This window comes from Emydura macquarii, unplaced genomic scaffold (assembly GCF_026122565.2).
Source record: "Emydura macquarii macquarii isolate MOO-44397 ecotype Brisbane River unplaced genomic scaffold, CSIRO-AGI_Emac_v2 contig_374, whole genome shotgun sequence".
Lineage (NCBI taxonomy): Eukaryota > Metazoa > Chordata > Testudines > Chelidae > Emydura > Emydura macquarii.
In genome coordinates, this window is record NW_027130511.1 from 5,539,137 (window position 1) to 5,566,285 (window position 27,149).

Sequence of the window (27,149 nt, forward strand, 5' to 3'; positions counted from 1 at the left end):
GAATTCTCTGGAAGCATTTATCATATTGTAGCAAAGAATTCAAGGGTGAACAATTTAGTTCAAATATCTTTAGTACTAAACGATGTAGGACGAGAAGCAGATTTGTTTCTTAATTTAATGTTTTTTTCAGAAAAGCCCTAGAGGCATCTATGGCTTTTAGGATGTTTGGATAGGTGTAGATTTGCCTCTTGTGGGCAGGAGTCTTAGATGTTATGATGGTACACAATTATTATCTATAGCCCCTAGATACTGTCCTGTAATGTGGATTATCCTAAACAGCAGGATACACTTTCCTGTTTCTGACATGCACAGTGCCTAAGAGGGGTCCAGGCAAACACACACCGTCAGAGTGGGTGATCCAAGAATAGCATCACTGGAGAGAGTGATAACTGAAGTATCTTTTACCTTTAATTCTACACTGTTTTGTGGTATCTTATACCTTCACGAGGTCAGCAAGCTAGAGAATCTCTACGGCTGCTCTGTGGCTGAATTTGACTGCATAGGAACAAAAAGGATGTTGGACATCACTGTCTGGGAAAATGTCTCTACAGCCACGGTGCCCAACCTGGAAGGCACATTCCCCTGGGGGGCTCAGAAGAATGTGCGGGGGGAGAGGGGGTGCGGCAGGGCCTGGGTCAGCCCCCACGTGGGGTGGGGAGGGTGCACCACCCAGCCCTAATCTGCCCCCAGCTTGGCCCCGGCCTTGGCCCCCCCAGTCCCCAGCTGCCCTCCGGGTCCCCAGCCACTTCTCGCCCTACTCTTGGCCCCCACACCGGGCACAGCTGTGGCTCGGGGGTGGGGGAAGGGGGGGGAACGACACACGGACACAACAGGGACACATGGACCAGGTAAGGGGGACACAGAGCAAAAACATTTGGGGACCGCTGCTTTAGAGGAAGGACAAAGGAAAGTGACCAGGAGGTTGTTGTGCAGGGGCCTGTATTCTGAGTTGTTCATGGTAACAAAAGTCCAACTCAGCTTGTTACCATGAAATTGTTTATAAAAGTAAGCAGAAATTGGAGACAAGTAGACTGCTACAAATTTGTTTAAATTAAAAGAACTGTGATAAAGGGTCCTTCAAGGCTCCTGGTAAAGTCACAGATCACTAAATGGGAGCAGTGGGATGGGTAGATTGGAATGGCACCAACCTTTACGTTCATGACCTCTACCTCCACCATCTCCTGAGACACAGATCTACCATATCACCATGGAGCCTTCATTGTCCTGGCCCTGAAAGGCATCCTGATGGGGCCATAAAAAGAGAATCAGATGTTTGTGATCTCCATTGTCTTGGCTAAGTCCTGCACACCTGGAATGTGAGACTTGGGTTCTTGCTGTTACCTCCTTCCTCATGTTTCTTCTCATCTGTCCCCACCATATTTCTTCTTTTTCCTATTTCTCTCTCTGCTTTCTATTTAATAAGGAGTTTGGCTGTCAAGACCACTCTATGCTTTGCAATAGTACTGTAAGCCTATGACCAGAACAGCATCTAAAAGTGTTAAACAGCCCAGTCCTGATACAAATTTGACAGATCTTGATTGGCTGATAAGATCATGTGCTGGGCCTGTGTTTTTCCTGCAGTGAATCTGTAAGTCACACCACAGACAGAATCTGCATTTTCTGTTTGTGGTATTCTTTTGTGTGTGTTTTGTCTTAAAGAAAACTGGACTGGACACCAACAAAAGCTCTAGACCATAAACTAACCTTTTATTTTTCCTCCCCTCAGAAAAGGACAGATAATAATACCATCTAAAATATTGTCAAATAGGGGTTTCTCCCTATTGAAAATTAAATGATTGAGGGGAGTAAGGGATATTAAAATGAAAACCTTACTTATTACTTTACATTTCATCTGCTTTGACTTTTTTCCATTTTTCTGTGTCATTAATATAAAATTTGTAATGATGGTTGTTGCAACAGGAGTAAGCTACTGATAACTTGACACAAAACCCTGAACACACTTAACCGTTTAATGCTGAACAGTGAACAACAGTTTCATTAACAACTTATCCTTTTTTTTTTTGGTCTGAGACTCCCTCTTATCAACAAGATAGGTGTTCTCCAGGGCTCCAGGTCCTTTGGGAAATTCTAAGCACTAAGTACTGAAAACATCACAGGTGTCTGTTCCATTTCTGGGTCTCTGTTCTGTCACTACTACTATCTGAGGTGACTTGATATTTGGCAGTGGATGTATTTTTCCCCCAAGGGCTAAAAACATGTGGATCTTTTCTTCAGTGAGGAATGAGTGCTAAAGGCCAGACAGACTGGGACAGATATTATTCCTTTTATTCTCCAAGAAACTGCTCCAAACAGCGGAGTTCTCTAATGAAATGAGATACCTCCAAGTTGTCTTGCTTTGAGGCTTATTTTATTGATTCAGTGCATGTAGGTCTTTGGCACAGTAGCAGTTTCCTTTATTCTGAAAAAAGGGCAGCAGCTGGTGCATTAGACAGATGTTGGGAAGTTTGATGACATTCCTGGATGAGGAAAGAATCTTCTTAGGCACATTCCACAGACAGGAGTCTCTGAGCTAATGGCTGTTCATGGTTTACAGTAATAAAACTTCTTTTTGTTGGGAGGTGAGCAAACCAGTAAAAACAATTAGGTGCAGGAAACTCCCAGATGCCAAGGATTTATGGTCACCTGACAAATTTCATTCAAATCTAACTTTTCTATAGAATTTAAGTCTTCACTAAAACAAAATGCTTATATATCTATAGATATTTGTCCTTTGATTCAGAAGACTGTAAACTGAGGCTCTGTCAGCTTTGGGTGTGCAGAGAGACTGAAGCTCTATCTAGGCATTTATATCACATTCACTGTGGAGTCAGTAGTTGAACTGAGAGAGAACATGAACAGTGAAACAATCCAAATGAAGTGCTAAGAATAACACTGTTCATCTGTAGTTGCTGATCCTGATACCAGAAAAAGAGAAATGTGTGGTCTCAGCACAGGACAGGGAACAAGGAATTCTTACATTCTGCTACCAGTTCTGGCACTGATTCACTGTGTAGCATTGGCCAAGTCATTTCACATATCTTAGTTTCCCCTCTGTAGAATACAGATAATACTCACCTACCTCCAAAGGGATTGTGATGACTGACAAATGTTTGGAAAGTGCTCTAAAGGTGTGAAGTGCGTTGATGGTGGGAAGTGTTATATAAGTGCTACACACTCATCACTATCTTGTGCAGCTGGATGAATCTCACCATCAGCATGAGGTTGCAATCTATGAATAGGTGAAAACAATAGCGTTCTTTCTAGTCACGTGTAACTTTGCCCTCCTCCCCCTACACCTTTAATAATGAGAGGTTTCCCTTCTGACCTATGATGTATGATAAAGGCTCTAGTTTCTGTTTTATTTGATTTGTGCTTCTGCAAGTTCACTAAAGGAATAGTTGTCTGGGAGCATCCTTATCACTAGAGTCCCTGAGACACCGAGGCAGTGCAGCATAGCCCCATGTAGTGCAGTAGAACTCCTTCCTGACTTGCACACACAGCAAGAAAGACTCCCATTCTCCTATTTAACTTAGTTGAATATAAATCGGATAAACTCCAGCTGTCTGTATTTGGAAGGGGAATCAAATCTTTGCCCTGTTGCTTGACCTCTGCGTCTCTCCTGCCAGGTGGTCAGCTGTGACCTAAGCATTTCTTCAGTCAGCAATCAAGATGCCTACAAAGCAGGACTGCAGCCAGTTAGCCAGTGGAAAGCCTATGGCTTGAATGGCTACCCAGGTAAGTGCATCTGACTTCAGGCAAGACAAAAACATGGCCTTGCCACCTCTGATTTAGCTGTCTCCCTCTCTTTCCTTTTTTCTCTGTCCTGGCTGAGGAATTTATATAGGTATGTCTGTGCATGATATAAATTGTAGCCCAAGTATAGGAGGAAGAAGAATTGATTTAGAGCTTTGAAGGTTGGTGCACATGAAGGGGGAAACGGAAGAGTAAACTGAATTTTTTGAGCTGTATCAACCCCACCTTCTATCTTAAGAATGGAAATACATTGATATACCCTGTGACAATGATCTTACATTTCCATAGCACCTTCCATCTCAAATTACAAATACTACAGGAATAATTTCATCCATCAATGAAATGCAGCCACCTCTTGGATGAAATGTCACTAAGGATTTAACAGTGCACAGCAACAACCACTGAGCAGAGTAAGTAAAAGAGAATCCCATATCCAGTTAAAGCTATAGGGGGAATTTAGGGAGGCAGACTTTTCCCAGAGTTAAATGGAGACTGACTTCAGATCCCAGTAACAAAAGGTTCTTCTTTGAGTGTCCATTCCACTATAGGTGTGTGCACGCCTCCGTGCATGGCTACTGGAACTTTTTTCCCCTTAGTAGACCCCATAGGGCCAGGTCCGGCGCCCCCTGGAGTCCCGCGCACATGCCGCAGTATATGAGGCACTGCCGACCCTACGCCCCCTCAGTTCCTTCTTTCCACCTGTGACGGTTACTGGAACTGCCTGCGCAAGCGCTTAATTCCCCATGTTTTGAACTCTAAGCAATGATTTTTTTTTTAATTAGTTAGATTAATAACTGTTGTAGTGGTAGTTAGAGACTTTGAGATAGTCTAGCTGAGACTTTACTGGGAGCAAGTATGCTCTGGTGTCATGGCTTCAAGCTGTGCGCTTTCGGCGGGAAGGTTTTCCCACTAAGTGACCCCCACTTCCTGAAGCATGGGGGGGGGGGGGGGGAGGGAGGGAGTCCTTTGTAAGGAGAAGACCGGATTGATAAGGCTTTCAGACCTCCAGAAAATCCACCTGAAAGCCTGGCTCATGGAGCCCCCGAGCTAGCTCCTAGCCAACCCGCTCTGCTGCGGTACCCAGCATGCTGTCGGAGCTGAGGGCACCGTCGGCACTGACCTGACTTGGCACAGAGAATAGACGGAATCAGTGCTTGGAGCATGGATACTCCCCCGCACCGTTGAAGCAGGCGGGGTGGAGCACCAATCCGTACAGAGGTCGGATCATGGAGACCTGCTGCCTGAGCAAGCGTCTCCAGCCAGGGAGCCTCCCCTGGCTCGGGGGAGTGGGGGAGCCGCATGGCACCTACCGGCACCGTCGACTTTCAGTACCCATCGGGTGGCAAGAGCCTTGTTGGCCTTGCATACACCATTGCCGCCCATACCTTCACAAGAGAGAAGGGGCTGGCGTTACGGGGGAAGCCTGCGTTGGGACCCCCTGAATGTCTCAGGAGATCCCCGGTATGGGGAGGAAGATCTCCTACAGACTGGTTTCCTATGGTAGAGCAGAAACGCTCCCCTAGAAGTTATCCAGGTCGCGGTTGCCGGACTGACTGCATTGAGGCGGAGAGCAAAGTTGCCTACCCGACACCGGTCTTGACCCCCCCAGCACTGGGTGAGGTCCATCCCACTGCTCCAGCAATGAAGAGTTCGCCTGCAAGGACATGGCGCTGATCCCAATCACAAGAGACAGTCTCGGTACTAAGGAATTCGCCGGGCGGTGCCAAACCCAGTTGCTGGAGACACCCTCGGCACCAAGGAGTTCGCCCCCTACACCGAGGCAAACCTGGATGCGGGAGACCGCCTCGGCACCGAGGATTTGCCCCCGCACCGAGGCTGCACCAAATTCGGTGGCCGGAGACAGACTTGGCACCGAGGAGTTCACCCTGCACCGGGGCCAGGCAGAGCCCAGTCGCCGGAGTTTGACTCAGCGCCGAGATGCATGCAGAACTCAGTCCTGGGTACCAGGATGACGCTCGGGTCAGACCAGCTCACCGAAGAGTTGTCCGTAGGCCTGCTCCGGCTGCGGCACCCACGACAAACCTGGTAGTCAAGGTCATCGACATCGAGAGGACCCTTTCTGGAGCGATGGTACTGCACAGTGAGAGCCTTTGGGGCAGCCCCAGCCCAGCCATGGTCTTTTGACGGTGCCTCAGTGTCCCTTTGGGGATATAGTACCTGGAGAAGCCACCACCAACGAAAGGTGCCAGAGCTCCAGGCAGATGACCTCAGAGGCAATAGTCACCCCAATGGCTGTATGGAGTTTCCCGGGAGGGGGGGTGGACCATGGTCCGTCAAACCCTTGGGGATGCAATCAGTGCCTCAGGTACAAGGAAAGGGCCACCATTCACCCTCGGACACTGACTCGGCCCCACGGGCAGGAACTCCTGTGGGGACCACCTGTCAGCGGGAAGAGCCCTTTCCCCCTCCGCCGGCCAGATGAAGCACACTCCCGAGCTCTGGGTGATTGTAGGGCACACTCGGAACTGCTCAAGAGGTGGCCTCCACCTTGGGGTTGGAGGCAAAGGAGCAAAAGGGGCATCAGACAATCTTTAATGTGCTAGCGGTGGGCTCCACAGTGTGGTAGCCCTCCTGGTCTACAAAGGGGCAGTCAGCACACAAATACCGAACAAGGGACTCAAGTCTGACATGGTCTCTCCATTTCCCCATCTCCAGTATTGGAAACAGGAGCCTGGTATGCCGCCCTGGATGTCAGGGATGCATATCTTCAAAGCTTCCTTCACTTTGTAGGGGTTGGTTCCCTCTAACGCTTTACGGCTTTACCTTGTGGCCTGTTACTCTGCCCCGAGTGTGTTTACTGAAGGCCTGGCAGTGGTAGCTGCGCGCTTGAGGCTGTAAGTTCCACCCAGGCAGGTCCAGGTCCCAAGTCCAGAACAGTGTGAGCCGGTTAGGTGCCACTTGCAGCTGTTGAGTCCTGCTGGTAAACACACAAAAGTTCACATTAACTCAGGTGCAACCTATGGAATACATCACCGTGACCGGTTGCTTCCCAGACCAGACCTTCTTGCCCCAGCCGTGCTGTGAGACAGTGTCCCTCAGGATGGGCCACCTGCATAAATGCCCTATGACAACAGCCAAACGTTGCCGACAGCTGATAGGTGCAGGCCATCCTGTGACCTATGTGGTGAGGCTAGCTAGCCTGACGCTTAGGCCGCTTCAGTCACGATCCCGGGATACAGTCCGAGCAGGTAGCTTCTGCACCAGGAGGCTACAGTCCCCTCTCCTCCCTGCCCCCCCTCCCCCCAAAAAAACCAAAACAAAACAAAACACCATCAGCAGCAAGCCCTAGCCTCCCTAGACTGGTGAACGACTCCTCGGGATGTGTGAAAGGGTGTTCCATTCATGGAACAGGCTCCTTCAGTTACCCTGATATCGGCCACCTTGAGCAGAGGGTAAAGTGCCGTATCAGCGCTGACCTCGGCTCATAAGGCGACTGGCCAAGGGAGGAGAGGCGTCGGCACACCAATGTAAAGATCCGTGAAATGCTAGCAGGGCTTGTGGAATGTTCCTCCGCTTTATCAAGGGCAGGGTGGTACAGGTGCTGACAGACAGTGCAGCGACCATATACTACATCGACAGGCTGGGGGAGCCCATTCGTCAGCCTTAAGAAGGGAAGCTATCAGTCCGTAGGACCTGGCAATCACCTCCCGGGGGTGATGAACAATGAGGCAGACCACGTCAAGGAGTCGCTCTTCCTCACCATGATGGGTCGCTGCGCCCACAAAAGGCGACTACAACCGTCTGGACGGGGGGGTTTCCCCATGGGGAATCTGTCCGTATCAGACTGGAGCATGAGATGTCCACAATGCTGCTCTCTCCGCGGTCAAGGGGCGGGGGTGATTGCCAACACCGCCCGTCTGTAGCGGTCAGAGAGCTTCATATTCACTTCCCATGCACTCCTGCATACAGTCTTACTAAAGACGAGGAGGGGTTAAAGAGATGCCATCTCGATTGTTCCAGCCTGGGCATGCCAGCACAGGTTCAGCATGCTGCTGGATTTCTCGATCACCCGCCTCAGGAGCCTCCGAGTCAGCGTGATCCCAGCTCCCAGGATCACGGTCACCTGCGGTGCCCAGACCTGGACCTTCGACACTTCAGGGAGTGATGGATAGGTGGCCGAGAGGCGATGAGCGAGCCACTGAGAACAAGTCCAGTGAGTCCTGCTGGGTAGCAGGAAGCCCTCCACTCAGATCGTGTAGCAGGTTAAGTAGAAGTGGCTGTTGCCTGCCAGGAGGAGTCCCAGGGTATTCTGCCCAGCCTCTCGCCAGTGCAGGCGATCTGGGAAGTACTTACCACAGTTAAAGCTCCGGGGACTGACTTTGGCCTCCCTGAAGGCCCACCTAGCAGCCATATTAGCCTTCCATCAGTCGCTGGAGGAGGGATTGCGGTTCTCCCGTCTGATGTCGGTTTGGTTCCTGAAGGGGGTGGGAGGCTCTATCCGTAGGTTCGCAGCCTGGTGCCTCCCTGGGATCTCAACCTGGTACTTTCCCGGCCCACGGGCTCCCCCCTTGCAACCCATGGCATCATGCCCTCCACTTTGGCCTTCTGGGAAGGTGGCCTTCCTGGGGAGGTTTACCTTGGCAAGGAGGATCTCCAGGATCAGGGCTCTGACCTTGGAGCTCCCCCATCATACTGTAGTCTGTAAGATAAGGTTCAGTTGAGACTACACCAGGCCTTCCGGCCCAAGGTGGTTTCCCAGTTTCATTGTGACCAACATATATTCTCCCTATGTTTTCCCTGAACCACACGGTTCGGAGGAGAAGAGAAGGTGGCACTCGTTAAAAACGTGAGAGGGGCCCTGGCTTCTACATCAGATGTAAGAGGCCGTTCCAGAGAGCGATGCAGTTCTTCATTGCAGCAGCCGACCGGATGAAAGGTTCACTGCATTTTCCTTGTGAATAACTTCCTGCATCGTGTTTGGCTATGAGCAGGTGAAGGTGCCACTTCTGGGTGCCACCACAGCTCACTCAACAGAGCTCAAGTTCCATCTACAGCCTTTCTAGCGGAAGTGCCAGGGCAGGGCATCTGCAAAGCAGCTGCCAGGCTGGCGGTACATACCTTCACATCCCAGCATGCCTCTGTCCAATAGGCCTGGGGAGACACGGGCTTCAGCAGAGCTGGGCTGCAGGCAGCTCACCGCTAACTCTGGCCCACCTCCAAGGTACTGCTTGTTAGTCACCTATAGTGGAATGGACATGAGCAAGCACTCGAAGAAGAAAACAAGGTTAGTTACCAGTAACTGATGTTCTTTGAGATGTGTTGCTCATGTCCATTCCATAACGCCCCCCATCCCAACGCTGGAGTTGGCAGAAAGAAGAGACTGAGGGGGCGTAGGGCTGGCAGCACCTCATATACCGTGGCATGTGCGCGGAACTCCAGGAGGCACTGGAGCTGGCCCTACAGGGACTGCTAAGGGGAAAAAAGTTTCGGTAGCTGTGCACTGAGGCGTGCACACACCTATAGTGGAATGGACATGAGCAACACATCTCGAAGAACATCAGTTACTGGTAAGTAACCTTGTTCTTCTTCTGGTATTCTCTTGGGTCATCATGGCTTCAGTGCCCCTGAGTGTATGTCACCTGTGATATGTGCTGTATAAGCCAGCCTTTGAATGTAATTACAGTTGCTGTTCTTGAAAACTAGAATTCTAGCCTTACTGACCTCTCAGCTTTGGAGCCCTCCATTCATTTTTGAAATTGAGATTGCCCCAGGGAACCATCTGGCTTGGGTAACCTACTGGAAATTTAATAATCACAGGAGAGACCCTTTCACCTCTCTACCTTGTTAACTTTTGTTCTATTTACATACCATACATCCAGTCACTACTTGCACATGCATTCTCTGAACACCCAGTCCCTCTCTCGTGATGTCTCCACCCAAGTCATCTCATGGGGCTTAGTGAATGCTCTATTCAGCTGCATCTCTTCTTCTGGTTTGACATAGAAAAGTTTTCATTAAAATTAAATACAAATCTATTAACAAATACTCAATTCCATATAGCAGTGAAATGGCACTGAGACCTCTATGGCCCAAAATATTGTAATTGTACCCTTCTCTAGTAGCTTTCACCTTGTTACCCAAATAACAAATATTACAGGATCTTATTAGGGGATAAGGCAACAAGCCACATTTATTGTGAACACAGAAACTTCTGTAGATAGTATCCAAGAAAAGAAAAGTATCAACACTGTAATAACATTAATATTGTGCTCTACTTAGTGAAATAGCATTAATAATAATGTAAACACTAGGAAAACAGTATTAACATTATATCAATACTACAAATTAGAGAGACGTTTCAGTTGATGCTTTCATTCACATTCACACACACTGACAGGCACACACAGATAGAGACAGACAAACATACATAGGGATCTTCCAGATGTCATAGTTACCAGCTTCTTGGTGCTCATGATAGTCACTGGCCAGGTGACTAGAGCATGAGGATGAGGAGCAAGGTTCTGCCGATGCGCATCGGTACTCCTGGCTGATGTGATGTTGTAGACCCGAACCTCCAGCCTTCATCTTCTTGTCCCATTTTATAGGGAAAGGACCCCATGTAAGTCTATGGGTTTTGCATTGTCATGCTGCAACTGCATTCTCGGTGTGATCCTCAATCACCCACATTCTTGCAAGCCTGATCAGATTTTGTCCTTTGAAATGTGCTGGCTCCAAAGTTATCAGGGTGGGCTCCTCTTCGGCCATTTGATCATCTTTGCTTCTTTCTTCTTCCCTCAAGCGTTTTAGGTGAGGCTGGTGTTTTCTTCATGTCTGTTTCGATATCCCTTACTCAGACCAATTGTTCAATCACTCCTTTTGTCTACACCCAACTCAATTGCTCAGCCATTCACACTTCAATCACTCAGGGCCAACTCCTAGCTGAAGAACTTACATATTATTTTTAGAGCCAACCTTATTTCATTTTTGACAGTGTCTCTCACAATTAGATAGATACATTACGTTGCACAGATATTTACATTTACAAATATATTGGAAGCAGGTAAAATTAACAGATAAACTGGCCAGTGGACATAGTACAGACATTTACAAACAATCTTAAAATTATACAAAGTACAGACAGACTTGAATTAACATTTAAAAGGGTAGAACAGTAAGAGTCAGTTTGAGGTTTTAGCTTTTGATTCAGACTGATGTGCCTTTTGGTGGGGGGGGGGGTGTTTGTGGCTCTGTTCTTACATATGTTTCAAAAACAAGATTTTGGCCAACAACCTGGGCATCTGAAGAACTTTACATTTCATTAATTCTGTCAATAGCCCTATGAAGTCAGCGTTAACCTTATTTTACACTTAGGTAGACTGAGGTGAAATGATTTGCCTCTAGTTTCACAGCGAGCTAGGGCATAGTTGGGGATAGGACCCAAGAGTCCTGGACACTTATGTCCATTTACATTGTGTGATTGCTGGGAGAAGGGGATGATGCTGTCTTTGGGAGCTTCTTAACTAGGTTTTTTTGCATGCTTTATCATGCTCACATACAGATCTTGTCCTTCCTGTCATTGAAGCTGGAAACCACTTTCTCTAGATAAATGAACATCATATGTAATATTTATTTCTATCGCAACAGAGGTCACCTCTTAGATACAGCTCTCTGAAGGATCCCTCCTTCCCTCTCTCTTCTCCCATCCACACCAGCTCTTTCAATGTATCATATTACTGAATAGGAAGTTTCAATGCTATTGCTTCCAAAGCTCATCAGTGGTGCTCCTGAGTCTGCAGTAAAAAGAGAGATTCCTTATTCTTTCTATTCCCAGAAGTGGGCTGACCCCCAGCTGCCTGCTCAGTACTCATCTCTCCCAGTGACTGACCTGGAGCTTTGAACTGTAGTATAAGATTCAGTAGCAAAATTCTATTTGCAACCCCTAGAACTTTCAGCTTTTCTCAGTTGCCTTTTGCTCTCACATATTTCAAAGGCAGAAGTGATCAGTTTCCTAGTGAACCCCTTTCTCCTCCCAACTAGAGAATAGAACTGTTAGTTTATCAGCAAATACCATTTCAGTAAGCAGGCAATGAGCGCTTTGCAGAGAAATGAACTTGATCTACATCATCACATTGGGAGTCACAAAACCTGCTGTCTCAAGACCTGCTCCATAGCACCCCCTATTGGCTTAGTGTTGCACTGTAGGCTCTCTATCTCTTTTCCTCCCCAAAGTGGGTCTCTTCTGCTCTCCATGCAGTTAGTTCTGAAGTAGTGTCATACCTCTGCATAAAACAAGAAGTCCAAACTGAAAAGTCCCAACAAACAAAAGATTCTTCTGCCCTTTGGGGTGTCTCTTTCAACACCTTTCTGGGTCCTATTTCCAGCCACTTTCTGGCTACCTTTGAGAGTCTCTCTTTCTCTGCTGTGGGCTATGGCAATGGCCCCAGGCTGCATCCCTTGGAGTACCATTTTCTGTGCAAACTGGCTCACAGCCTTCCATAGGAATTTACTCTCTGGGGGTCCAACTGCCAGACTGAACTTTGCTCAGCTCTTTTATAAGGCCCACGTGTCCATTAAGCTAATTAACTGCCACCCAGCCACCTAGGTAATTAACTACTCACAGGTGGATCTGAGTTGGCTCATTCTCTGTGCCTATTGCGGGTATTGGGACGGGCAAGCCTAGGACCACCCAGAACTGAATATGTGCCCTGTCAGCCATGGGAGAGGAACCACCAAACCCAGACCACAAATGAATTATGGGGACAACAAATGATAAAACAAGAATGGAAGGGTCAAAGGTTAAAAATCAGGGAACCAGAAGGGGACACTGAGCAGAGACCCCCAACAGCAACCACTGCTCCTGAAAGGTGTCTAAGGAATCAGTGGACTCTGTCCAGAGGAATTCTGCTCATAGGTGTGATTTAACAAAAAATAGGCCCCACAGTCGCAAATCACACCCCTCCCCCCATCCCATGTCCAGCTTTTTCCTCCGACTTTGATGGATGGCCATCTTAGCCAGTGCCAGAAGAATGTACATGAGGAGGTCTTGTGACTTTGTAGGGTTATGGATAGGGTGTGAGTAAATAAAGAGATGCAGGGAAAAGTGCAGCTAGAACCTCAATAAGAGGTTTTGGAGGAGCCAGAAGAGGGGGTGCAACGTAATGCAATCTACATAGATGTGCACCAGACTCTCACTGCAGAACAGACAGGTATCGGGGATTCTGTGAACTTCACCAAAGACGTGTACAGGCTCATGGCTCCATGGAGATACCACCAATTAATATCTGTGGCAGGCCATGAAACCGGAGTGGAGTACAGACTAGCCCTTCAGGCTCCCTGCCTTCTGCAGATGGTAATAGGTCCTGCTTATTCTCTAGCACAGCCTGTCACAGGTAGACTGGTCCTGATTCCCCTGAAAGGGCCAGCCCCCATGACATATGGGTTTTATTCCAAGCTTTGCTGTGTGACCTTGGGTAATCCCCATCTAGTGCAATGTAATTCACGTATGTTGTAAAACTGAGTGGAGGAGTTGCACTGTATGTAAGACAGCAATATGACTGCTCAGAGCTCCAGTATGAAACTGGAGAAAAGTCTGAGAGTCTCTGGGTTATGTTTAGAGGCGAGAGCAACAAGGGTGATGTGGTGGTGGATGTCTGTTATAGATCACCAAACCAGGAGGACGAGGTAGATAAAGCTTTCTTCAGACAACTAATGAAAGTTTCCAGATCACAGGACCTGGTTCTCATGGGGGACTTCAGTCCACCCTGACATCTGCTGGGAGAGCAATACAGCAGGGCACAGACAATTCAGAAGTTTTTGGAGAGTGTTGCGTACAACTTCCTGATGTAAGTCCTGGAGCAATCAGTAGGGGCCATTCTCTTGACCTGCTGCTCACAAAAAAAGAAGACTTGGTAGGGGAAGTAGAAGTGGATGGCAAACTGGACAGCAGTGACCATGAGATGGTCGAGTTCAGGATTCTGACAAAAGGAAGAAAAGAGAACAGCAGAATACAGACCCTGGATTTCAGAAAAACAGACTTTGACTCCCTCAGGGAGCTGATGTGCAGGATCCTTGGGAAAAGAGTCCAAGAGAGATGGTTGTATTTTAAAGAAAACTTACTGAAGGCGCAGGAACAAACCACCCCGATGTGCAGAAAGAATAGCAAATATGGCAGGCGACCAGCTTGGCTTAACAAAGAAATCTTTGGTGAGCTTAAACACAAAAAGGAAGCTTACAAGAAGTGGAAGCTTGGACAGATGACTAGGGAGGAGTATAAAAATACTGCTTGAGCATGCAGGAGTGAAATCAGGAAAGCCAAAGCACAAGTGGAGTTGCAGTTAGCAAGGGATGTGAAGAGTAACAGGAAGGGTTTCTGTTGGTATGTTAGTAACAAAAAGGTCAGGGGGAGAGTGGAATGGGGGAGGCAATCTGGTGACAGATGATGAGGAAAAAGCTGAAGTACTCAATGCTTTTTTTTACCTCTGTCTTCACAGACAAGGTCAGCTCCCAGACTACTGCACTGGGCAGCACAGAATGGGGAAAAGGTGAGCAGTGGTGAAAGAACAGGTTCAGGACTATTTAGAAAAGCTGGACGTACACAAGTCCATGGGGCCAGATGCAATGCATCTGAGGTACTGAGGGAGTTGGCTGAAATGATTGCAGAGCCATTGGCTTTATCTTTGAAAACTCGTGATGATTTGGGGAGGTCCCAGACAATTCAAGAAAGGCAAATATAATGCCCATCTTCAAAAAAGGGAAGGAGGAGGATCTGGGGAACTACAGACTGGTCAGCCTCACCTCAGTCCCTGGAAAAATCATGGAGCAGGTCCTCAAGGAATCCATTTTGAGGCACTTGAATGAAAGGAAGGTGATCAGGAACAGTCAGCATGGATTCACCAAGGGCAAATCATGCCTGACCAACCTGATTGCTGTCTATGATGAGATGACGGGCTTTGTGGATGTGGGGAAAGCGGTGCACGTGATATACCTTGACTTTAGCAAAGCTTTTGATATGGTCTCCACAGTATTCTTGCCAGCATGTTGAAGAAGTATAGGTTGGATGAATGGTCTATAAGATGGATAGAAATCTGGCTAGATCATTGGACTCAACGGGTAGTGATCAACAGTTCAATGTCTAGTTGGTAGCCAGTAACACGCGGAGTGCCCCACATGTCGGTCCTGGGGCCAGTTTTGTTCAACATCTTCATTAATGACCTGGAGAATAGAGTGGATTGCACCCTCAGCAAGTTTGCAGATGACACTAAGCTGAGGGGAGTGGTAGATATGCTGGAGGACAGGGATAGGATACAGAGTGACCTAGACAAATTGGAGGATTGGGCCAAAAAAATGTGATGAAGTTCAACAAGGACAAGTGCAGAGTCCTGCACTTAGGACTAAAGAATCCCATGCACTGCTACAGACTGGGGACCGACGGGCTAGGCAGCAATTCTGGAGAAAAGGACCTGGAGTTACAGTGGGCAAGAAGCTGGATATGAGTCAACACTGTGCTCTTATTGCCAAGAAGGTTAAAGGCGTATTGGGCTGCATTAGTAGGAGCATTGCCAGCAGATCAAGGGAAGTGATTATTCCCCTGTATTTGGCATTGGTGAGGCCACATTTGGAGTATTGTGTCCAGTTTTGGACCCCCCATTACAGGAAAGGTGTAGACAAATTGAAGAAAGTCCAGCAGAGGGCAACAAAAATTATTAGGATGCCGGAGCACATGACTTACGAGAAGAGGTTGAGGGAACTGGGCTTGTTTAGTCTGCAGATGGGAAGAGTGAGAGGGGATTTGATAGTGGCCTTCAACTACCTGAAGGGGGTACAGTGAGAATGGAGCTAGGCTGTTCTCAGTGGTGGCAGATGACAGAACAAGAAGCAGTGGTCCCAAGTTGCAGTGGGGGAGGTTTAGGTTGGACATTAGAAAAAACTTTTTCACTAGGAGGGTGGTGAACCACTAGAATGGGTTACCAAAGGAAGTGGTGGAATCTCCATCCTTAGAAGTCTTTAAGGCCTGGCTTGATAAAGCCCTGGCTTGGATGATTTAGTTGAGGTTGGTCCTGCTTTGAGCAGGGGGTTGGACTAGATGACCTCCTGAGGTCCATTCCAACTCTAATATTCTATGATTCTATGAACACCAGTTAAAAATCTATCAAAGGCAAAGCTGCAGTAATACTATTATTCTGTTCCATACAGAGGCCAACAGAGTAAATTTAATACTTCCAGTGAGGGAATGTCTTGTAACCAAAGCTGTCAGAAGGCAGCCCCATGATCTGGAGGGTGCGGGGGATTGAGAGAAATGAGCAATAGTATACTAATGGCTTGAGAGTTCTTTTTCTAAGATAGTTAATTTACTGTTGAAAGGCCTGTAAGATGTGCTGGCAGGAGGATTTTTCTGTGCTTTTATTACCTGTTTCATAAAGCTGAAAGATAAGTTTGTATCTTGCTGTGACTTTCAGCCTTGCTTCTTGTCTTCATCTATTTCTGATTTTGTCTCTGTTTAACCTTATATAGCTTCAGAGTTCAAAAGAACCCAGCTGAGAAAATCCTGCAAACTTCTTTTGGGTTTGTTTGGTGGTCGTCGTCCTGCCCGCTGTGCGTGCCTCCCCCCCAAAACACACACACACACACCCCTCTCTTTTTTATGTGAATTCTGTGTTGGTGAAATTTGCCAAATTGACTGTCCTGGAGAGAGAGATCCTTGATCCACCTGACAGATACAACATTGACCGATGGCAGGGAAAGCTTCTCCTCCTGCACCCTGCACCCACCAGTTTGCCTCAACACTGACCTGGAGGGGACCTCTTCTCTGAATGAGAAGGGAGTTCCAATGGCCTCTTCAGTCCTTAGCTTTTCTTCTGAGAATGCCAGCAAGGAAGCAAATTAATGCCAGCTGTGCTGGCTCTTGTGATGTGGACTCTCATCTACTGAGATCTGGACTGAGACCATTCAGTGCATCTTTGCTGAACTGCTTACGCAGACTTTTGGTAGAATCTTAGCTGAAATGCTTTTGTTTTTTAATAACTGTTGATTCTGAAAAATGTAACAACTAGGACTTGTAGCATCAGGGGGCTTTGGACACGTTTTGACTTTTCTCCCATTTTAGTGCATTAGCAAATATCATATGTTAAAAGATGGATTTCATCAGATTGTTCTGAATATAAAGCAAAGGAGAGAGAAATTGCATTTAGCTCCCCGTGAAATATTCTCTGCAGGTCAGATCAATGAGCTTTCAAAAAAGGAAAGGAGAGTGAAGCCTTGGAATGAATTGAGAGGCAGCAATTAGACTAGTTTGTCTGCAGAGACTAGGTCAAATTCAATCTTGGTGTACCTGCAGTGATTGCAGGGATGAATTATGAGGGAACGTTCCAAGAACTAAATCTTATTCATCTTAGGGAAAAGGAGGCTGTGAGGAATATTTACCTGCCTCGCTTTGCAAATTCAGATCACTCTAGCACCTGTAGTTAGCCGTTAGATGGGGAAACTGTTTCTTCTCACGCCAAAGCTGATCCCTATCTATATCTACTACACTCTCTTTCTCTCAGAAGCCTTAGTGCCTCCCGTCCTTTACTTTTGGGCAGAATAAACCCACTGAGTATGGAATTAGATTGTCATTTTGGGAATAGACTTCACCAGCCCTTGTGCTGGGTCACTGATGGAGCAACTAGGGCTTGGTCTACACTTACCTTAGCGATTTGGCGGCAAAGTATGCAAAGAACTTGCATAACTCCCGTTAACTTCTGTGCTTCTCTTCTGCGCGCCGTCTTCATTGCACTGTGCTGACGGGAACTTGAGGAGGTGGGTTTAGTACGTCAACTTCTGGATCAACTGAGCAGGTCTTCACTGATCGCTCAGTCAATCCAGATAAGTCGATCTGACGGCAGCGAATTTGCCGCCATCAGTGTAAACATATCCATAGACAGTTCCTCAGTGTCCCTCCAGTGCTAAGGGTTTAAAAAAATGGATGGACAGCTAACCATACTCTTTCTTTTTTTTTTCTTTTCTACTGCATGGCCAGGATTTATTTTCATCTCAGACCCCTTTCTTCCGGGTTGCCAGCGTCACTGGGTGAAGCAGTGTCTCAAGATGTACCCCCAAAAACCTAGTGTGTGCAATCTGGACATGCACATGGGTGTTGAGGAGACCACTGATCTGTGGGGGCAGAGCCAGGAGCACTTAAGGTGAGTCCTGACTGTCAAAATAACCCCGGATTGCCAAATAAAACCAGAAGGGTTTGACACATAGCTAGTGGAATTTTCCCCCTGGTCAGATTGGCAGAGACCCTGGAGTTTTTTCTCCTTCCTCTGCAGTGTGGGATGTGGGTCACTTACAAGTTTAAACTAGAGTAAATGGTGGATTCTCTGTTAACACAAAGTCTTAAAATTATTATTTGAGGACTTCAATAACTCAGCCAGAGGTAATGGATCTATTACAGGAGGGGCGAGTGAGGTTCTGTGGCCTGCAATGTGCAGGAGGTCAGACTAGATCAGCGGTTCTCAACCTTTTTTTACAGAGTACCACTCAGGTCAGGTACAGTCGGGTCAAGTACCCCTTCACCTAACTGTACCTGGCCAGAGTAGGACTCAGTAAAATTGAGGGGTTGCGTAAGGGATCAATGCCCTCCGCCGAAACCCTGCCGCCATTTCACACTTTTCGGCGGCAAAGAGGATGGTGCATTCGGCGGCGGCAAATGCATTTCACGGCGGGGGGGGAAGCTTTAATTCGGCGGCAAAAAGTTTTTTTACAGGAGGCAGGGGAAGAGATTCGGCGGCGGCAAAGTTTCCCGGCGGCGGAAGGGGGGGTTCGGCGGCGGCGGGGTTTATCAGCGGAGGCGGGGGGGGGATTCGGCGGCGGCACGGTTTAGCGGCGGCGGCAAGGGGGGGGAATCAGCGGCAGCGGGGTTTTTCGCCAGCGACAGGAGGGGGATTCGGCGGCAGCGGTGTTTTTCGGCGGTGGCAAGGGGGGGGAATCGGCGGCAGCAGGGTTTTTCAGCGGCGGCAGGGAATCGGTGGCAGCGGGGATTTTCGATGGCGGCGGGGGGGATTCGGCGGCAGCGGGGTTTTTCGCCGGCGGCAGGAGGGGGATTCGGCGGCAGCGGTGTTTTTCGGCGGTGGCAAGGGGGGGGAATCGGCGGCAGCAGGGTTTTCCAGCGGCGGCAGGGAATCGGCGGCAGCGGGGTTTTTCGGCGGCAGCGGGGGTTTTCGGCGGCGGCAAGGGGGGGGATTCGGCGGCGGCAGGGTTTATCGGCGGCGGTGAGAGAGGGATTCGGTGGCGGAATCGGCGGCGCGTTTTCCATCGCGTACCACCAAGCAGTCTTCCGCGTACCACTGGTGGTACGCGTACCACCGGTTGAGAACCCCTGGACTAGATGATTATGATTGTCCCTTCTGGCCTTAAAGTCTGAGTCTACTATATTTGCAGGGGATGGAATTGGCAGAATATTGTGCAAGAAGAAGGGTTTCATACGGTGTGTTATGGACTTGAACATTTTAAATTCAAGTTACATCTTTGCATTGCTTGGTGTGCACCTTTGCTAAGCCGCCTCCTTCCAGCCCAGAGAGCAGGATCCTCCAATTGCAGTCTGCTATAAATCCATTAGAAGGTGACGAGAGTAGGTAAGGTAACGATTACCTCTCTGCATTCCCACCCTAGAGATCAGGAGCTGTACCACAGTGAGCCCAGGCAGCAGGAATTGTGAGGTCTCTCTAAACCTTGGATTGGATCCAGTGCTCTAGAGGTGAAGAGTCGCTTTCCAAACACTCTGAGCCTGCCAGCCAGCCCCCCTTGTAATCCCAACCAGGGAACTGTTGTCCTACAGGTGAAAGGCTCCACATCCCATTCCCTGAACCTTTTGAGCCAGCCAGTCTTGTGTCTCATCTTCTAATCTTGTTTTGATTTCAAGGGTTCCACAAACATGAGACACTTCCTGTTTCCTTTTGTGTTCCTCCTTGCCTGCAAACATGCCCATTCCCTCTCTCTTCCAGAAGATGCACTTAATGTTTTATCAACGGAGCAGAAATGACCCGACTGTATTGAAGTGATGGAGAGCTACTGTAGCCCTACTAAGGAAAGCAAATTGCTTTTCCCGAGTTCCTTCAAAACTGCTTCGGGAAATTGCTTTCTCTCCTCCCTCTGGGGTTCAGTAGGGGGAAGATGCTGCAGTCCATTTCAATCAGTTCCAGAGATCCAGTTTTCACAGCACCAGAATGGTGTTCACTTACATGCATCATTATCTGACTTGGAGTTTGACCAGCACTAATGGATTGACCAGCGCTAATTGGCCATCCAGTCTTGGCAAAGAGGCCAAGAATTAAATGTTCTATTGTAATGCAATTCCCCTTTTGCCCTGAGAGGTGAGCCCTCCAAGGCACATTTGCAGAGTGGTGTGGCAGAAACTTGTCTTGGTGCTACCCATGCTGTAGCTGATCCAAGGGTAAGTGAAGGATTTCAGGTTTTTTATGTTTGAAATCTTGGCTTTTACATTTCTGTGTTCGATCTAGTATGAGAGTTGCTTGTTAAAATCAGGTCAACAGATGAGAGAAATGGGGTACCACTGTGACTTGGTAGGCCTTTGCCAGGAGCATCCTCTGCATACACAGAGAGCGATGAGGATGGAGGTTAATTTTCAGCAGGCTCTGGTTCAGCTGAAAGCTGTGCTGCAAGAGTGTGATGGTTGGGAGAAATGTCAGCACTTTTAGTAAGCACTCATTTGAGAGAACAAGCAAGCAGACTGCTGCATGGGCACTTTCACTAGGTGAGAGCAAGTGACTCAGCTAGCTCATCTATCTTCTTGAGGCAAGGGCTTTTCGGGGAGCAGAGAGAGTTGCTGGCCTAAGGAAGGGCCCACTTTTAAGGTTGGGCACACTTTTAAAATAGCTGTGGCTGCAGGAGCTCCATGCTCCGGAGGGATCTTGGGATTCCCACTCCCTGAAGGCACCTGTAAAGAACTCATCTATGGCAGAGGGGAAGTTGGGTGTTCTCCTAAACATTGGGAACTGTTAGTAGCTCCAGAGTGCTTTAGTATATCCCTCCATGCTCTTGCTGAGGAAGGAAGGGTGTTATAGTGGCAATTGCTACCAGGGGATTGAGGAGGAAAGTGATGCCAGCAGGAAGACATGGGTTTTGGAGCATAATACATTATATAAGAGTAAATAAATCTAAAAACTTGAAACTCCATTGTCTCCTGAGAAGAGCCATCAAAAGCCATTTAGCATGTGCGACAGTGGGGCTTTTAAAAATGAGTGAATTTTGTGCTATTGAAAGAGAAAATTTAGAGCCCCACTTATTGCAAGCGGATTCTGTTCATGCCCCTTTCCATATCTTTACCAATGTATCTCATTCCTGATCCTCAATCCTCTCCTTTTCCAGTCTTGAGCTCCTCCTACTCCCAGAGCTCTGCTGATGCATCTCACGTATCCCCTGCATTTCCCCCTGCTATTATTTAACTGGGCACCCCACTTAGTTCTGCTATTGCACCTCAGTTTGACATGTAGGCTCCCTGCTATTTCAGTTTTGTCTCCCTCCCACACACACAGCTTTACCAATACCCCTCAGTACCTGCAACAGCCCGGGCTATTCCAGACTTAGGAATTTATCATTTCCGAGAATATGAAATATCAACTTCCTTTCCACAGTAATCATTTGTGAAATTCCACCAAGTATTCAAACCAGGCTGTTGAACATGTAAGAAGTGGAGATCCTGGTATCACACAAACACCTCTAGCTTTGTAACAAAAAACAGGTGAAGAGAAACACTGAGGTACTAGTAGAATTGTGTCTTAATTGCACACGTTAAGTTCTCTTAGAAGTGTGGGAGAGTCTTAGGCTCTTCATCATTTAAGTGCAGTCCCACATGTCTGTCTCTAGGCTCCACAGGTCACTCAGTCCAGCAGATATTTGAAGGTTACTGTATTGCTGCATTACAGTAACTGCAGTTACCAGTATTGTACCTTGAAGAAGGAAACTGAATGGGATTTCCTGTCAGTCTGGGAGTTGTGGAAGTTAGCCTGTAAAGGCCTATGCATGGTGCAGGCTAGGAGCTGTGCTACTATCTACAGACCAGTACATTTAGAGGCAGAAAAAGCAGAAAGGCAAGAGCCGAACATTGAGGTTTGGGTCAGATTTGGCAGTGGCAGCAGAAACAGCATGTTTCCTGTTTGCTAGGAGAGGAGGTGTGTAAGCCTTATAACTGAAAGGCAACCTGCCTGGCACTATTGTTTATCAAAATGCTCTGGATACAGAGCCTCTTTCTTTCTTTTATTACTGTTTGCTGCGAAAAAGGAGCTGCAGGTGCTGAGATAAGTGGATTGGGAGGTGTTTCATCTGCATGCTGCAGCCCCCTCTATATTTGCCACTGATGTGCTGTCATGTGACTTCTTATAGCGCTGCCCTCTGGTGAATCCCAACAGGTATCCCTCCACCTCCTATAGCAAGAGAACAAGTGGCTATTCCCCTCCGTTTCCTGCCATCCTTTCTCAACAATGGAAGAATGCTACTCTGCTAGCCCAGGCCAGTGGCTCCATCTACATTATGGCTGTCACTTCAGGAGGCAATTATTGTGTCACAGTAGGATGATATTTCCAGTCAGAGACTGTCTTCCTTAAAAACACTTTGGGGAATTTTTTGTCCTACATGCCAGTTTGGATGGTTGGCAGCAGTAATCTAGAATCATAGATATTACAAGATGGAGCAGACTTCTTAGGTCATCCATCATATATCCCACAGCCAGTGCAGCATGACTCCTTCCACCATGTCTTCTGGTCACAGCCTGTCATCAACTTTTTTTTTTTTTTTTTTTTTATTAAAGCACCACACATCAGAGCGTCTGTCCCTTCTCTTTGGTGACTTTACACAGCCTGACCCATCTCACTGTCCTCTAGTTCAGCCTAAATATTCCCTTTTTTAATTTCATCCCTTTTTTCTAGTTATACCCCATGTGTTGCCCTAAATAATTCTTCCTCTTCTTTTTTGTTTACATCCTTCAGATGTTCATAGGCTCTGATATCCCCTCCCACATTAGCTGTGGTTTAGCAAAGTGCTACATATTTAATTTTTACCCTGCCTTCTAAATTAACTCCTTCAGTCTACTGATCATCTCTGTTGCTCCCGTGATAACCCCTGTAGCTCCTATATTGAAAATGCAGTGAGGGCAGTTTGTACCAGGCTCCTAAGTTTTGTACAAATGGCATAAACTGAACTTTCAGAGCAACTGTCCTAAGGAGAACACTTAGGCACTGTAAATAAAAGATCCACAGCGAGGTGTTTAATGTGCTGTTGTATGGGTGAATGTCTCCCATTTCTACATACAGCAGTATCAGAGAATGCCATGAAGGTGATGAATGTCCATTCTATTGTCTCTTTAAATTTTGTCTTTTAGGAGCAAAGGTTCCAGCAAATCGGCTCCCAGAAGTTTACTGGAGAAGTTGCGTTGGGTGACCTTAGGTTACCATTATAACTGGAATACCAAGGTATTTAAGGGGAATCGATCACTCTTTTGTCTCTCCTTTTTCCTGTGTGCTCTGAATGGAGGGTGCAGTTCTGTCAGAAAAGGAGGGGAGAAGGACATCCCAAAATGTAATGGTAATGAAATCTGTATGGCCCTACAGGCTCTGTCTTGAGGAGGGCTTTGAGCCAAAGCATGACTTCATGGGAGTTTAAATCTATCTATGCTTATGTTGGGGGTTTAATAGCCAATGTGTGTTGCATTTCCTTTGGGAGGTAGTACAGTGGCACATTCGGCCTGCAGGCCTGAGCTTCTGTTCAGAGCATCTCTTTCTCACTGAAAGGGGTGAACTTTGAAACACTATAACTTGATAATTGGACATAAGGGTGGGGCGTATCTCCTGATCTTGAGTATGTGAGGGTAGGCTACTTTTAAGAAACACTGCCTCTTGGTGAGGAGTAGGAGAATGTGGTTGGGGTAACTGTGAACTTCAAGCCTGAAACAGTAGCAGAGCCTCACCAGCCAGCAGGCATCATGCAGCTGCTGAAGATCTCAGCGACAAAAATGGCCTTTCTAATCAGACTCACAATCTGAGGGAGGCTGGAAGAGGAATACAGAGCAGCACAAGAGCACAATCTATCAGCGCGCAGCAGACACACTTAGCCAAATTAACCTGCAGCCTTATCTGTATAGGGTGAGCCTATTACTGAACAGTAATAAAAATGCAGCTGCTCCCTCCCAGTCTCCCAAGTCAGAAATACTCAGTGGAGAAGGGAAAAGTGGAAGTGGTAGCGTTGCAGCTTCCGTTTATTTGGTTTCTTTTGTTCGAAGAGGAGACAGAGCTAGTTGGCTCAGGGCTTTGGAGATTGGATACAGAGCCTTTTACCTCTGGATTGGCAACTTGAGGTAATGACTGTGGGTCCTCTCTGACAGCGCCTCAGTAGCTGTGAAATGTTGAGGGTCTCAGGGCAATTCCTAGTGGCCTCAGATCTATCACCCAAACCACCATATCTCATGGCACTAATGAGCATGCATGTCTAGTGGTGGTCTCCTCACAGACCCCGGACCATTGAGCCTGAACTTATTTTGTACCCTTAAAGTGTGTTCATCCAGAGCAGGGTGTGAGGGACATTTACCCTGCTGCTCCTCATGTTGTGATCATTCTGGAGTAATCTAAGATGTCACTCTCCAGCTGTCAGCTTGCACTAGCATGGGATAAACTGTAAAACAAACCCCTGAGTTCTCACTAACTGTTTTTTAATATTAGTTTTATTGTTCTTAGGTTCTCTTTTTCCTGAGGATTTCTCTTCTCTATACCCTCCCTTTTGCAGAAATACTCAGCAGATCACTACACTCCTTTCCCCTCAGACCTTGCTTTCTTGTCAGAGCAAGTGGCTACTGCATGTGGGTTCCACGGCTTCCGAGCTGAAGCAGGTATCCTGAACTATTATCACTTGGATTCTTCACTAGGAATTCACGTAGATGAGTCTGAGCTGGACCATTCCCAGCCTCTCATATCATTCAGGTGAGCCAGGGGAAGAGCTTGTGTGTTATGGAGGGGCAGCAGATTCATTTGTCTTCTGCTGAATGCACCTTTTTGTAAACTTGCTTAAGGTTACAGGAGACCCAAGGGACTTGGTGGCAAATGGTGTGTTTGTAACCTTTCACCTCTGGAGACTTGAGGAGCAGGTCAGGAGTGAGGTGCATAAGCAGAGCTATTCATTAAAGAGTCACAGGATTTGAATAACAGTGGATGCTGCTCCTCAGAATTGGGGATGCAGGACTAGAATAGCTGAATGGCAGGGGAGTGCTGAAGGGCAGGAATGAAATACACCAGCAGACCTCCTGCCCAACTTAAACCAGTGCACAGTTAGTCTGTATTATGTGCACTAAACATAAAGTTGTAAGTGTGGGTCCATCTGGCCTGTAAAGAGGAATTTAACTCATTAAAATCCTTCTGTTTCTGCACATAATTATTCTTTCCCTAACTGAGTTTTCCCTTCTGTATGTGTTTTTTTTTTCCCTTCTTTTGCCTCTCCCCCCACCTGCAACCTCTCATGCTTCCTAGTTTTGGACAATCCTCCATATTTTTGCTGGGGGGCCTGAAGCGGGATGAAGCCCCAACAGCCATGTTCATGCACAGTGGAGACATCATGATAATGTCTGGCTTCAGCCGCCTGTTGTACCATGCTGTCCCACGGATCCTCCCCAATCCTGAGGGGACAGCTTTGCCCTCGTGCCTGGAGCAGGCATTCCCCTCAGACCTTCCTGACAGCTCAGTCATTAAGCACTGCTCTGAAGAGGACTGGCAGATCTGTACCAAGTACTTGCAGACTTCCCGCATTAACATGACCATCAGGCAGGTGCTGGCTATGGGTCAGAGCTTTCCAGATGAGTCCAGGAGAAAGAGTGAATGGGATGCAGCCTCCGAAAGCTGTGACCACCAGGAGGATGGCGAAGTCAAGCGGCACAAACTGAATACTGACAACTGATATCTGGAGACCACTCTCGGGTTTTTGGCTTGGACTGGGCCAACAATCTCCCAGGTGGGGCAGATGGCTCAGGTGACCACATGGGGCACCATCCAATTGTGGAGAGAATAAGGGACTCCAACAGAATTACTGTTTAACTTTCCTGCTTAAGGTGAGGGTGGGGATAAGGGAAGGGTCTTTGAAGGGGAGGAAGGATACGCATGTAGGAAAAGCATAGGGCTCGGATCAGTTCTATTTCCAGATTTGTCATGCAATTGCTGTGTGACCTTGGGCAAATAACTTCCTTTCTATATCTTAGTTTCCCCATCTGTAAAATACCCCTATCACAGGGATTTTGGGGCTCAATTCATTAAAGACTTTGAGATCCTTGAATAGAAGGTGCTAGCCAAGGGAAGGGTGTGGATTTACAAAACCCAGTTGAAGTGCACTACTGATCATGCACGAGTGTGAATGGCAACATGTGTCTGAATGTGGCATCTGCTCACAGTGCATTTAATATGGGGCCACCTCTGCAGCTCATACTGGCTCAGCTTTCAGAAGCTAGAGGCTACCCTGAACACACACTGCAGAAGGCTTGCTGTGTCACCTGGAGCCTGGCCTTCTGTCTGTCTGTTTATACCCCACAGCCTGCAGCAGAGACTCATCTCATGGTGGGACTGAGCTCTGTTAAATACCTCAGGTTTTAAAGCACAATAATTAGGGCCAGAGTTCCCTGGAATACTTAGGAACAGTGATTTCTGTTCAGGTTTCCTTCCCATGCCCCTTGTGTGACTGAGCCCTAGATCCCGCTCTGTCAGAATCAATCTCTCTAGCTGTCTGCAGAATGCAGTCTCTGCAGCCCCTGACTGGCTCCTTTAAGGAGCAGCATGAGGAGACTGGCTTACAAGCAGAAACAATGAAGTTATAAATTAAGTACCTAAAAAAGAAATTAATCAGTGACTATCGCTATTGCCCAAAAGGTAATTGTATTGAAACAAAATAAGGAAAACACTGGCTTCTGTGCCCATCTTCTTTAGAACTCAGACCTTCCTATCTGCTCTTTAATGCAATTTTAATTGTTTGAGGGCAACGCTCTATCCCAGGGGTATTTTGTCACGCTTTCCCCATGAATAAACTTACTCTGTTTTTAAATTAAAGATCTCTATCTCTCTTGGACGTTTTTTCTTTTCTCCTGTTAGTTATTTTTCTGTATTGTTAATGCTGCTGCATCCCTCTTGCTGTTTCCCTCATATTTCTCTTGGTTGTGCTACCCCTGCTGTCTTCCAGCTGTGTAGAAGGAACCCTGCATAGGGCTGCAGGGCCATTTGGTTTATGTGCTGCTTGGATTTTTATTGGGCTATATTGGGCTTCAATGCCTCTTGGATAAGTTCAACTCCAATATGGATTTGGTTTCTCTTCCTGTTGGGGAATGACATCTGATCTATTTATTTCTTACAGAACAAACTTCAGACCAGGGACTGTCTTTCTTTGTGTGCTCACAGTGCCTTGCATAATACCCATACATA

The 27,149-nt window shown here is 47.3% G+C and overlaps 1 protein-coding gene across 1 annotated transcript in view; it reads left to right on the forward strand.

The window, feature by feature from the left end:
* ALKBH1 (alkB homolog 1, histone H2A dioxygenase) overlaps positions 1 to 26,780 on the forward strand; it is a 32,598-nt gene extending 5,818 nt beyond the window's left edge. Inside the window, exons 2-6 of the mRNA XM_067532731.1 lie at positions 3,627 to 3,735; positions 17,729 to 17,891; positions 23,087 to 23,177; positions 24,484 to 24,677; positions 25,221 to 26,780. Coding sequence (XP_067388832.1) covers positions 3,627 to 3,735; positions 17,729 to 17,891; positions 23,087 to 23,177; positions 24,484 to 24,677; positions 25,221 to 25,644 — 981 coding nt within the window. The 3' untranslated portion in view covers positions 25,645 to 26,780. The remainder of the gene's footprint in view (positions 1 to 3,626; positions 3,736 to 17,728; positions 17,892 to 23,086; positions 23,178 to 24,483; positions 24,678 to 25,220) is intronic.
* The last annotated feature ends 369 nt before the right edge of the window (positions 26,781 to 27,149 follow it).